Source organism: Aspergillus multicolor, assembly GCF_047715735.1.
Source record: "Aspergillus multicolor strain CBS 133.54 unplaced genomic scaffold BDW74scaffold_17, whole genome shotgun sequence".
Lineage (NCBI taxonomy): Eukaryota > Fungi > Ascomycota > Eurotiomycetes > Eurotiales > Aspergillaceae > Aspergillus > Aspergillus multicolor.
The window spans coordinates 88245-100298 of NW_027395968.1; the positions used below are offsets into that span (position 1 = coordinate 88245).

Here is a 12054-nt window from a genome sequence, read left to right on the forward strand (position 1 = left end):
TTCGCCGATATGGCTCCCATTACATCCGCTGGAGAGGCTGGTATGACTCCTTTGTGGCGTGATCCCCGGCAAGGATCGTGATCGCTTCTATGATCTTGCTATCGGATTTGCGCTCAATTGCTAATTCTCTCTAGTGGCGAGAATCGCCTACCAGGCCAGCGAGGTCGTCCTCTCCGTTCAGCCCTCCCTCCAGTCCGACTCCGTGTTTAGCAAGACCCTGAAGGGCCTGAAGTCTTCCGGTGCTCGCAGCGTGGTCCCTGAGGGCGTCCCAGATGTGAGTAGTTTGCGCCAGTAGGCTCTGATGGCCGCTGATCTTAATCTCAGGTTGTCTCCGTCCGATACAACGAAGACCCTCTCCTCTCCGCTTTCCACCCTCTGCAGTCCGGCAAACTGGTGTCCGCCGTCACAAGCTCGTCTACCCTCCTCTCCTCCATCCCTCACCTCTACCGCCTCGCGAACTCCCCCGTCGTCATCCACGTCGTTCTGGAACCCTACCCCTTCCCAGACTACTCCGCGATCAGCTCCATCCGGCAATGCGGCTTCACATTCTTGCACTCCGAGACTCTGCAGGAGGCTCAGGACATTGCCTTGACGGCGCACGCTCTGGCTCGCAAGTCCGGCAAGGGTGTCATTCACTTTTTCGACCCCGCCAACTCGGCAAACGACGACGCCATTGAGCAGGAGAGCGCACAGACTTTCAAGTCGCTTCTGGATCCGAGCGGAAGAGCTGTTTCCCACTCCGAGGGACACGGCGTCGACACCCTCTACACGGAGACTGGACGTGTCGCTACTGTCTCTGACGAGACGGTCGAAAACCCTTCAGCTACCCCCGCCGAGGGTACCGCCACCCCTACTCAGCCCTCCCAGACGCCGTCCAGCCGCAGCGTCGCCAACTCGTCAGTGGGCTCTTCAGAGCGTGACAGCAGTGTCGACAGCCGCGCAACCAGTTCCGCAGCCACCACCGTCGATGGGTCCGTCCGCCCCGTGAGTGCCTCCGACATCTTCGCCTGGGCCAGTCAGATCTGGAAGGTCTTGTCCGAGACCACCGGCCGCAACTACCGCGCCATCGAATACACTGGTCCTTCCGATGCTAAGCAGGCTATCTTCGTTTTCGGTTCCACTGGTGTTTTTGTTGACGTTCTCGGAAAGGAGGATGTTCCCGCTGAGCTTGCCAACATCGGTTTGATCACCGCTCGTCTGTACCGCCCCTGGGTTGGCTCCGAGATCGCCAACTCAATCCCTCGCTCCGTCGAAAAGATTGCTGTTCTCGAGCAGGTCCGCAAGACCACGAGATGGGGTCCTTCGTTCATGGACCTCCTCTCCAGCCTGACCCCCGCCGCTGGAGGTCGTAGCCCGCAGATCGTTGGCTACAGACTCGGCTACGTTGAGCCTTCCACTGCTGTTCAGGCTCTCCGCGGAATCGTCCAGAACCTGAGCTCTCCTTCCCCTATCCAGAGCCTCGAGATCGGCAGCTCCAACGTTTCTAAGCTCGAGACCGCTCTTGAACAGCCCCGCATCGAGAACGCCTACCTGAAGATCCTCAACCAGCTCTTCGGTGAGCGTCTGTACCTCGCCAACCAGCTCGGCTCCAACAACGCTGGCATCTCTTCTACCATCGCCGCCAGCCCCGAGTACGGTTTCGGTTCCCTCATCGCCCGGAAGGAGCACCGCCAGCGCTTCATCCGTGAGGTCGAGGCTGCCTCCAAGTCCACCAGCTTCGCTACCGAGGTCGTTCCTAAGTGGCTCGCCGACTGGGCTCTGAATGCCACTGATGCTACCAAGATCAACAAGCTCGCCCCCGATGTCATTGCCCGTCTCGGAAACGATGGCTCTGCTCTCTCCAAGCAGCTTCTCCAGAACAAGAAGCTCTTCTTCAACGAGTCCCAGTGGCTTATTGGCTCCGACGCTTGGGCCTATGATCTGGGCAACTCCGGTGTTCACCACGTTCTCGCTTCTGGCGAGGACGTCAACATGCTCGTTATCGACTCTCAGCCCTACTCTGAGCGCACCGCTGCCGACCCCACCCGCAGAAAGAAGGACATTGGTCTGTACGCCATGAACTTTGGCAACGCCTACGTCGCCTCCGTTGCTGTTTACAGCTCCTACACTCAGGTTCTCCAGGCCATGGCTGAGGCCGAGCAGTTCAAGGGTCCCTCCATCGTTGTCGCCTACCTCCCCTACAACCAGGAGAACGACTCCGCTCTCACTGTTCTCCAGGAAACCAAGAAGGCTGTCGACCTCGGTTACTGGCCTCTGTACCGCTGGAACCCTGACAACGAGGAGAAGGGTGAGCCCAAGTTCGCTCTTGACTCCGAGCGCGTGAAGCGCGAGCTCGAGGAGTTCCTCCGCCGTGACAACCAGCTTTCCCAACTCATGAACCGTCAACCCAAGTTCTCGTCTGTCCTTTCCGAGTCTTATGGTACTGAGGTCCGCTCCATCCAGAAGCGCAAGGCCAAGGACTCCTACGAGAAGCTGCTCGAAGGCCTTTTCGGTGCTCCTCTGACTATTCTCTTCGCCTCCGACGGTGGTAACGCGGCCACCCTGGCCAAGCGACTTGCCAACCGTGGACGTGCTCGTGGCTTGAAGACCATGGTCATGGCCATGGAGGACTACCCCCTTGAAGACCTGCCAACTGAGGAGAACGTGGTTTTCATCTCCAGTACCGCCGGTCAAGGAGAGTTCCCCCAGAACGGTCGTGCCCTCTGGGAGTTCGTCAAGAACACTGGTGACCTCGACCTGTCCACCATCAACTACTCCGTTTTCGGTCTTGGTGACAGCCACTACTGGCCCCGCAAGGAGGACAAGATCTACTACAACAAGCCCGCCAAGGATTTGGACGCTCGCATTGCCTTCCTCGGTGGACGCAAGCTCGCCGATATTGGTCTCGGTGACGACCAGGATCCCGATGCCTTCCAGACCGGTTACTCTGAGTGGGAGCCCCGCATCTGGCAGGCTCTTGGTGTCGACAAGGTCGAGGGTCTGCCTGAGGAGCCCGCTCCTTTGACCAACGAGGACATCAAGATCCAGTCCAACTTCTTGCGTGGTACTATCGCCGAGGGACTCCTCGATGAGAGCACCGGCGCCATCTCCGCTAGCGACCAGCAGCTCACCAAGTTCCACGGTACCTACATGCAGGACGACCGTGATGTCCGTGACGAGCGCAAGGCCCAGGGTCTTGAGCCTGCCTACAGCTTCATGATCCGTTGTCGTCTCCCCGGTGGTGTCGCTACGCCTACCCAGTGGCTGCAGATGGATGCCATCTCCAGCTCTCACGGTAACGAGACCATGAAGCTCACCACTCGTCAGACCTTCCAGTTCCACGGTGTCGTCAAGCGCAACCTCCGCGGTGCCATGCGTGCCATCAACAAGGCTCTCATGACCACCATTGCCGCTTGCGGTGACGTTAACCGTAACGTCATGTGCAGTTCTCTTCCTGAGATCTCCTACTACCACCGCGAGGTGCACGCCATCTCCAAGAAGATCAGCGACCACCTTCTCCCCGCCACCACTGCCTACCACGAGATTTGGCTCCAGGATGAGAACGACAAGAAGGTCCAGGTTGCTGGTGACGCCGTTGTCGACCACGAGCCCATGTACGGTCCTACCTACCTGCCCCGAAAGTTCAAGATTACCATCGCCATCCCCCCTCACAACGACACCGACGTCTACGCCCACGATATCGGTCTGATCGCCATCAAGGGCGCTGACGGTCACCTCGAGGGTTTCAACGTCCTTGCTGGTGGTGGTATGGGAGCCACCCACAACAACAAGAAGACGTACCCCCAGACCGGTCGTATGTTCGGTTACGTGCCCGCGGACAAGGCCCACATCGTCTGTGAGAAAATCATGCTCGTCCAGCGTGACTTTGGTGACCGTAAGAACCGCAAGCACGCCCGTCTCAAGTACACCATCGACGACATGGGCGTCGAGGCCTACAAGGAGAAGGTTGAGGCTCAGCTCGACGGCCTCAAGTTCGCCGAGCCCCGCCCCTTTAAGTTCGCTTCCAACGTCGACACCTTCGGCTGGCTGAAGGACGAGACCGGTCTCAACCACTTTACCTTCTTCATCGAGAACGGTCGTATCGAGGACACCGCCGAGTTCCGCATGCGCACCGGTCTCCGCGAGATCGCCGCCCTCAACAAGGGAGAGTTCCGTCTTACCGGTAACCAGCACTTGATCCTCTCCAATATCAAGGATGAGGACCTCCCCACCGTCAAGGAGCTGATGGCCAAGTACAAGCTCGACAACACTTCCTTCAGCGGTCTCCGCCTCTCCTCCTCCGCCTGTGTTGCCTTCCCCACCTGTGGTCTCGCCATGGCCGAGTCCGAGCGCTACCTCCCCGTCCTCATCTCCAAGCTCGAGTCCACCCTCGAGGAGGCCGGTCTCGCCCGTGACAGCATCGTCATGCGTATGACCGGTTGCCCCAACGGTTGTGCCCGTCCCTGGCTCGCTGAGGTCGCCTTCGTCGGTAAGGCCTACGGCGCGTACAACATGTACCTGGGTGGTGGCTACCACGGCCAGCGCCTGAACAAGCTGTACCGCTCCTCCATCAAGGAGGACGAGATCCTTGACATCATGAAGCCTCTGCTCAAACGCTACGCTCTCGAGCGCAACACTGACGGCGAGGAGCCCGAGCGTTTCGGTGACTGGCTCATCCGCGCTGGCGTCATCAAGGCAACGACCGATGGTCAGAACTTCCATGAAGGAGTAAGCGCCCCTAACTGAACCCTTATACCTCTTCATCATTCACTAACAAGTCGCTAGGTTGCTGAGGAAGAGGAAGACGAGGAGTAGACAAGTGGATGCACATCTAAAACGTATATCACGGCTTCTGTTTATGTTCATGTATCATTCCCACGTTACGATTACCATGCATGTTTTGCGTCTTTAGACTCTGCCTCTTGTTGTTTTTGCATTGGTCATGATCTGACTTGCTTGGATATACCATGGTTTCTTAAAAGATTTCTGTTCAATATATGATGATGTTCTATATTTTACTTCGACTTGCCATATAGCGTAGTCCGTAGATTGCATTATTTAGTTTTATCCTCTTGAGGCCATCTCGCCCTGATGCGTCCCTCCGCATGTTCGAGCCCTAACTTAGGTAGTCTCCTCACCCTTGATCCCTCATTGTCCACTCAGGTAAACGATTTGGCACATCGCCACCGAGCATATATCAGGGTCCATACTGAATAGCCTCTCAGCATAATTCTCACCCCATAGCTGCTCTGGACCAATGTTAAATTACCCGCAAGCGCCTGTATGTGATGAGGCAGTGCTGGCGCTGAATTGCTTACGCCCACTCATGGATAACATCACTTACACTGCATTTTTAGCGCCCGGGGCAGGTTGCCCGAACACGGCCCCGATAGCTGTACGGAGTAGTCGCAAAACCTTACCCAATAGACCTCCGTATGTGACATGTGCTAGCCTCGCTGTACGGTACACTGCCAAGGACGAGTGAGGCGTACTACGCCTGTCTGCGCCTCACTGCACTGCACTTTTAGCTCTCGGGGAGGGTGGAGACGCGGGACTGCTCGAATCAGATGCATAAGATGCATGGCGAGGAAGTATACTAGCGTTCGCATGATCAAGGGCCATCCGTCACGGCCAGTAATAGATTCAATCAAGGTAACTGGCCAAACTGGCCGGTCTACGGGAAATGCATGCTGCATGCACGTTCGGTGCAGGTGCACTGACTTTTTAGGGCCCAGAGCCGTGGGCTTGTAATGACCGGACCCCGGCCGGGGGTAAGTGTAGGCAACAGGACAGTCAGGACCCTACTTACTTATTCTGTAGTTTGTGCTCTTATACGGATACCGTACTCAGCTCTTATAAGAGCGTGGGACAGTAGATAATGCTTTTGCCAATGGCTGTGAATTGCGGACGCGATGACCCGTGGCTGAGCATACTCCGGAGTCCGTACCCAAACATACTGGCAAGACAACTACCCAGTGGATGATCGCGGATGCGTTGATCGAACTACACTGCTTTTTTAGCTCAGGAGGGGTTGAAGACTGGCCAGGGTCCAGAGTACGTACTCCTAGTTAGAATAAGGGATTGGAATATAGATGCCTGCGAGCGAAAGATTGAGCTCACGTTCGCCGGCAACGTAAAGTAGCATTTTTTTCTTGAATTTATCTTTAGCTGTCAGAAGAGGCTGAAGACTTACTCTTTGTGTATGGGGTAGCGGATGCCTGAGAATTCAAGAGCGAACTCACGACTGGGAGTCTTGCGCTAGCCTGCAGCCATGTACTGCATTTTTAATTCCCGGGGACTGTTGGCTCTGAAGATAAACAAGGAGGGCTTTACTCCGTCCGCATACTTCAGGCGCCATGAAACTTGGGAAAATGCAGGTGCGCCCATCTGCGCCTCCTGCACTGCGTTTTAGCTGCTAAAAGAGGTCGCGTGCCTCTGGCTTTAACATAAATAAGACTTATGTCCTTCGGCAGCAAGCAGCAAGCAGCAAGCACTGTAATCTTAGGGCTGGGGGACGTTGGCCACACACTTGCAAGCAGGTCAGGTACGTATGGAGATTGGAGGGCAATCAGGCAAGACTACGCCCGTCTGCGCCTCCTGCACTGGTTTTTTAGTGTCTGGGAGAGGGTCTGGCTGGATTTGGATGCTGACGCTGCAAGACTACCCGCCAATGGACAAATAAAACTTTAGCGCACCAGCATCGAGAGACCGCACCCGTTTATGTCATTGTACTGCTTTTTTAGCTCCTATTGGAGGCTGAAGCCAAGTAACTAAGGGCATGATACTCCCGTCCTCTTACTTAATCTTGATGATGAACCCGCCAGATTAGCACAGTCCTACACTGCTTTCTTCAGGACTCCGGAGTCTCGAGCAATATTGGAAGTGTGATGGAGATAGCTGCTTTGTGAATTACAAGCTTGCTGTGGAAATCTGGATGCTCTTGACTACCATTGGATGTACAATGTGTCTTGACAATCTGTAGAAGTAAATGGATGTATAGGATAGCTAACTTTTAGCGTACAGCAAGTTAATATAAGATATAATTGGTAACAAGCGCCCATGGATTTTGCGGAATTCGGCCCCCTCCCTTTCACTGCTTTTTTATTAGTTGATAGGAGGGAATAAGGAGTTATAGCTAAGTGTCATGTACGCAGGCTGTGTTATGGTGATAATAAAGGGTTTCTGTTGTCACCATATACTACAATCTATAGACCCTAGGAAGGTGGAGGACGACTGCAGATGGTACACAGTGCCTTAGGGAGCTATGCGCGCTTCCCTACCTATATCTTGTTTTCGCGCGTTTATGCACTTATGTGCCCTTTGTGCCCAACGGCGAGTGGTAAGTAAGACATAGTTTTTACTTTTTTAGTTCTCAAAAGACTTAGAGGTTGGAGATCTTTACTTCATATAGCGCCGCGCATATCTGGAATCTTACACCCTACGCAGCCGCCATACACTGCTTTTTTAGTTCCGGAGGGAGGCTGGCAGGCTGCACGCAAATGCAGGTGCCTAATTACATATGCAGTTGACAAGGCAGAATCTATTAGTACACTGCAATTATAGGTCTAGGGAACGTTGAAAATACCATATGATACAATGCATATAAGATACCGCGGAGGGGGGGTGACACAACAGCACTGCTTTTTTAGTTCTGCAGAGAAGCCAGCCCTAGAGCTCGAGACTGGCTCGCGCGCTGATGGCGGGCGATCAGGTACTGTACTGCATCTTTTAGTTCCCGGGAACTGTTGGCCCTAAAGACAGACAAGTACCTACTCTACTCTGTATGGTAGGTATGATAAGTGAGGCACTGTCTGAGTGGAAAACTACAGGCGCGCCCTCCTGCGCCCTCTGTACTGCACTTTTAGCGTCTGGGAGAGGCCCCGTCGAACTCACATGCCTGAAGGTTCAAAAGTCCACCACGCCGACCTGTCCCAAGTGGAGGGTTCAGGCAGCGAGCACTGCTTTTTCAGTTTCCCGGGGATATTGGCTGATAGTGCATGGCTTACTGGCTCACAATGGGCAAATAAGGACTTGATTCGCGGTCGCCATTTCACCGCATTTTTAGTGTCTGGGGAAGGTTGACCTGCATGCATGTGGACGATAGATGTCTGGAAATGTAGGACGGACTCCCTCGCAACCCGTCAGGCAGAATTACAAGACTAGACTTAGGCAGACTACACTGCCTTTTTAGCTCTTGGGAGAGGATGAAGGCTGGTGCTGCATGACTGCCTGGAATGGACGAATGGCAGGTCAGCACACTTCTGCACCCTCTGCACTGCTTTTTTAGCTCTCGCGGGAGGCTGAAGCCAAGATAATCAGGATTCTCGCATTACTCACAGACTCACATCCTCTTGAATCTTGACAAGAGACTCCGTCAAAATAGCGCAGTCTTACGCTGATTTTTCAGTTCTCGGAGACGTTGGACTCATATGTCCATGCATGACCTTCACCTGCAAAGGTTGATATTATAGTGCACCCAACAAGGTCAATAAAGATAACTGGAGTTAGTAAATCCGTCTGTGTTCAGTTGTGCCCCATATAGTGCTTTCTCTTTTTATTTTTTTCTGCAAAGTTGGGAATACTGTATACATCCAACCCTTCTAATTTCTCCTCGCATGGGCTGATTTTGGTAGCTGCAGAGCGCCTTAAAACAGAGTCAGACCGGACTACGAATTCTAGGTAGACAAGAGTACATCTTGGCTTATACGAGTGAAAATGTGCGGATGCCATCGGTGCAGCTGGATAGCGGAAGGAAATGGATACTGACCTCTTTAGGGTTCGACCTCAGGAGTGATCCATATTGCCAGTATAACCAAGGCAACTGCACTGCATACTTGGCAGTAAGCCTGCTGCGGAACCTAGATGTTTCTTGACCAGTCCGAGCTGCATGACACTGCCTTTTTAGCTGTGAGGAGCGAGTGAAAAGGAAAAAGACCAGCTGCAGTAAGCTGCAGGCTGTCACTGACCCTACACTGCTTTTTTAGCTGTCAGGAAGGGATGAAGGCTTACATCCACATACCGAAACAGGGGATATCTGAAAGTGGACTAGCCTGTCCGACTGAGTAAGGCAGCGACCACTGCATTTTTAGTGTTTGGGGGCAGTTGTAGGATTGTAGGGATACTGCGTTGCCTAGACCCGGTGTTCTAGTTTCCCCGATTACCATAGGCACTGACTACTGAGAGCCAGGTGTCAGTAGATCAAACATGGACGGCTGCGCCGGTCTCCAAGCCTGGATTGCACTGCCTTTTTAGTTGATGGGAGGGGATGAGAAGTTGGGGCTCAGCGCCCAGTCCTCAGGCTGTGCTGGTGAGAGTTGGGTGTGATTGGTCGCTTTTCCTGCCCGCCGGGGTACACTGCACTTTTAGCGTCAGGGAAAGGATGGAGGTGTATGGTAGTTAAGACGCTTCTATCTAGATCGCAGACCTTCTTGATCATAGTCAAGTATGGTTGATTACTATGCCATCGGTAGCCATAATAATGAGGGAGAAGAATGATGGCGGACAGGTATGCTGCACCCTTGTCTTAGTTCCCGGAGATTAATGAGCATTAGATTTGTGGGCGCTTCCATATCGAAGGGCTTAACATGCCTTTAGTCCTTTGGAGAGGTTAACCTGCGTGACTATAGAGTTGTTAAGGTAGGATACCTAGGATTAAGGCTGATATATGCGCGTAGTAAACACCTTTCTGATCTGGGCGTACATTGCTGGTATCATAGAAGGGAGAACAGAAATACAAGGTCCGTGGGTGCGGCACGGCCACCATTCGTCATGAGAACTATCAGACGGAAATGCGTCTAATCCCCTGCTTTTATCCACGGTGTTGACTGCTGTCCAGGAGCACCTAAGCATGTAGGACAGGTTTGATTGGGCGATTGGTGATTGAATCTTATGCTGTTCTGACTGCAGTCCGAGCGCACAATGCGTTTTTATATCTTAGGAGTGGTCGAAGATACCTATGATACCATAAGACCTCTAATCAAAATGGTAACCTATAGAAGGTGACTAACCCTTAAGCGCAGACTGAGCCCTAACCTTGGAAGGTCATGGTCACGGGCGCGCTGGCAACGGATTCCTCGCGACCATCCCGCCAAAGGACTTGTGTCCTCCGTCTGCCACATCACCTGCACTGCTTTCTTAACTCCCGGGGGGCTTTGAAATATCTTACTACGTATGCATGCGAGTGGGGTGCATACACTGCCTTTTTAGCTCTCTGGAAAGGCCAGCTTTGAAGACATGAGGACAGTGCATGTGGTCAGCCGCCCGGGTGCGGTCAGCGTACTGCATTTTTAGTTCCAAAGGGCTCAAGGCTGGCATACGGCGTAGATAAGCGGCTGATAGGTTACATAACCATGGTCCGATGAGGCTCTGAGCTCGATGGAGGGAAGGATAGCAGTATATAGTATGGGATCTCTCACTTAGGGCTCGATTTGCACGATTCTGAAAGCATTACTTCCAACCTAATGGCAAATTTGAGCCCTAGGTGAGCTCTTATGCACTGTATTAGACTCAGGGATTTTCCTCTTGTCGACGTCAACGTCTGTCCAATGAGTGAGTTAGGGTTCAGATGATCGGAGGGAGTATGGAGGTGAGCTCCGAAGAGAAACTTTTTTCGCTACACTTCACATCTATTTCCTCGTTTCACTCTCATTATTTGAAGATTCTTCCAGTCCTTCTCGGCATCATCCGCATCGAAAGCGCAACCAGCTTAGATACCGAAAATGGAGCCCTCCCGCTGGCACCAGGACATGTTCCTCTCAGCACAGATGTCCGGCCTGACCTTAGACGCGCAAAACAACGCCGACACCGATGCCCAAATGACCACCTCAAACCCCCATCCCAACGCTTCCACCTCCAACCACTTCACATACATCGACTTCCCAAGCTACCTCTCCATCGTGCACGCCCACCTCGCCCCCACACCCACGAAGTCTTCGAATTCACGGACGTCTGCTCCGAGCACTTCGACCTTCTTTCCTCGCACGAGCAGCGTCCGAAGGTCGGCGTGAAGTTAAACTACAATTACGGCACTAGCCTTCTCACTGTTAAAGTGCACGGGCAAGCGCATACCCTGATAACAGGGCTCTGGAACGAGATGGTGAACCGGTAGGCCCTACTAGCACACGGCATACCCGACGTCCTATGTTCCTCGTCGCCGCTCACGATTCTCGGGAATACTGTAGTTGGAGTCGCGAAAGAGCCGGATGCTTGTGGGCTTTTCTGGACGCCGAGGGATGGAACCATGCAGCTGGCGCTGAAGATTGTGGTTATTGTTGGCGGGACGCAGTATGCGGCCGCAGGACGTCTTGCGGAGGATGCGAAGGTATGGCTTGAGACGAATGGGTCGACCGTTGAGGTGGTCGTTGTGGTTGATGTTGGGAGGTGTGAGGAGGTGATTAGGGTTGATGCTTGGCGAAAGAGTGGTGCTCTGGATGGGACAGGCGGTGCGCTGCGGGCGCAGTATGTTGAGATATTAAGAGGGGACAATGGCGCTCAGCCTGAAGTGCGCGGGTGGAAGAGGAACATCAGTGGAAACGAAGATACGCAGATGACAAGGAATGCGGATTTGATTTGGACGGATAGTCTGTTCCTCGATCTGGCGAAGATTACGGGGGAGGTGCCGGTCACTCAACCAAATTGGGGGGTTCTGCTGCATAAGAAGCTCTTGCAGGAGTTTGGGGCGAGGTTTTGGAGGATGCTGGGGGCGCCGTTGAGGGATCATGAGATGAGTTAGGGCTTTGTTTCTTAGTTATGTGGAGATTTGCTGGGAAGTTGACCGGGAAGAAGGGGGATCCATCGTTGGAGATCCGGGGGTTAAGGTTTGCGGAAATTTGACTTGAAACGAATGGGTTACACGGGCGCTGGCTAGAAATCGACCAGGTTCTCTTTTGGGGACTCTGTTAGGCGCCTACGGAGGGGGTGCGGTAAGGGACTTGCCCCAGTTTTGGAAGCTCGACTGAACAATCCATAGATTGAAGCAGGGTGTGACTCAATTTCCAAGGCTACGGTAGAATAAGTATAAGCCGCATTCATTGCTCTTGCTATCATTCGACTGAGCGTGATCTCGTAAGCGCGTCG

General features: G+C 53.4%; 2 protein-coding genes across 2 annotated transcripts; both read left to right on the forward strand.

Moving 5' to 3' along the window:
- Nucleotides 1–9: 9 nt before the first annotated feature.
- On the forward strand, nt 10–4794 carry BDW74DRAFT_179360 (sulfite reductase (NADPH) subunit beta; the record flags this gene model as incomplete). The annotated part of the gene is made up of 4 exons (XM_073729448.1): nt 10–40; nt 135–274; nt 325–4707; nt 4765–4794. The coding sequence occupies 4 exons, from the start codon at nt 10–12 to the stop codon at nt 4792–4794; spliced, it is 4584 nt and encodes a 1527-aa protein (XP_073582501.1).
- A 5796-nt stretch (nt 4795–10590) lies between these two features.
- Nucleotides 10591–11906, forward strand: BDW74DRAFT_155406 (uncharacterized protein). Its single transcript, XM_073724825.1, has one exon. The coding sequence runs from the start codon at nt 11219–11221 to the stop codon at nt 11708–11710; it is 492 nt and encodes a 163-aa protein (XP_073582502.1). The 5' UTR covers nt 10591–11218; the 3' UTR covers nt 11711–11906.
- Nucleotides 11907–12054: the final 148 nt, after the last annotated feature.

Excerpts from the sequence above, each read along its gene's own strand:
- BDW74DRAFT_155406 (XM_073724825.1), top strand. The coding sequence starts at position 11,219 with ATGCAGCTGGCGCTGAAGATTGTGGTTATTGTTGGCGGGACGCAGTAT.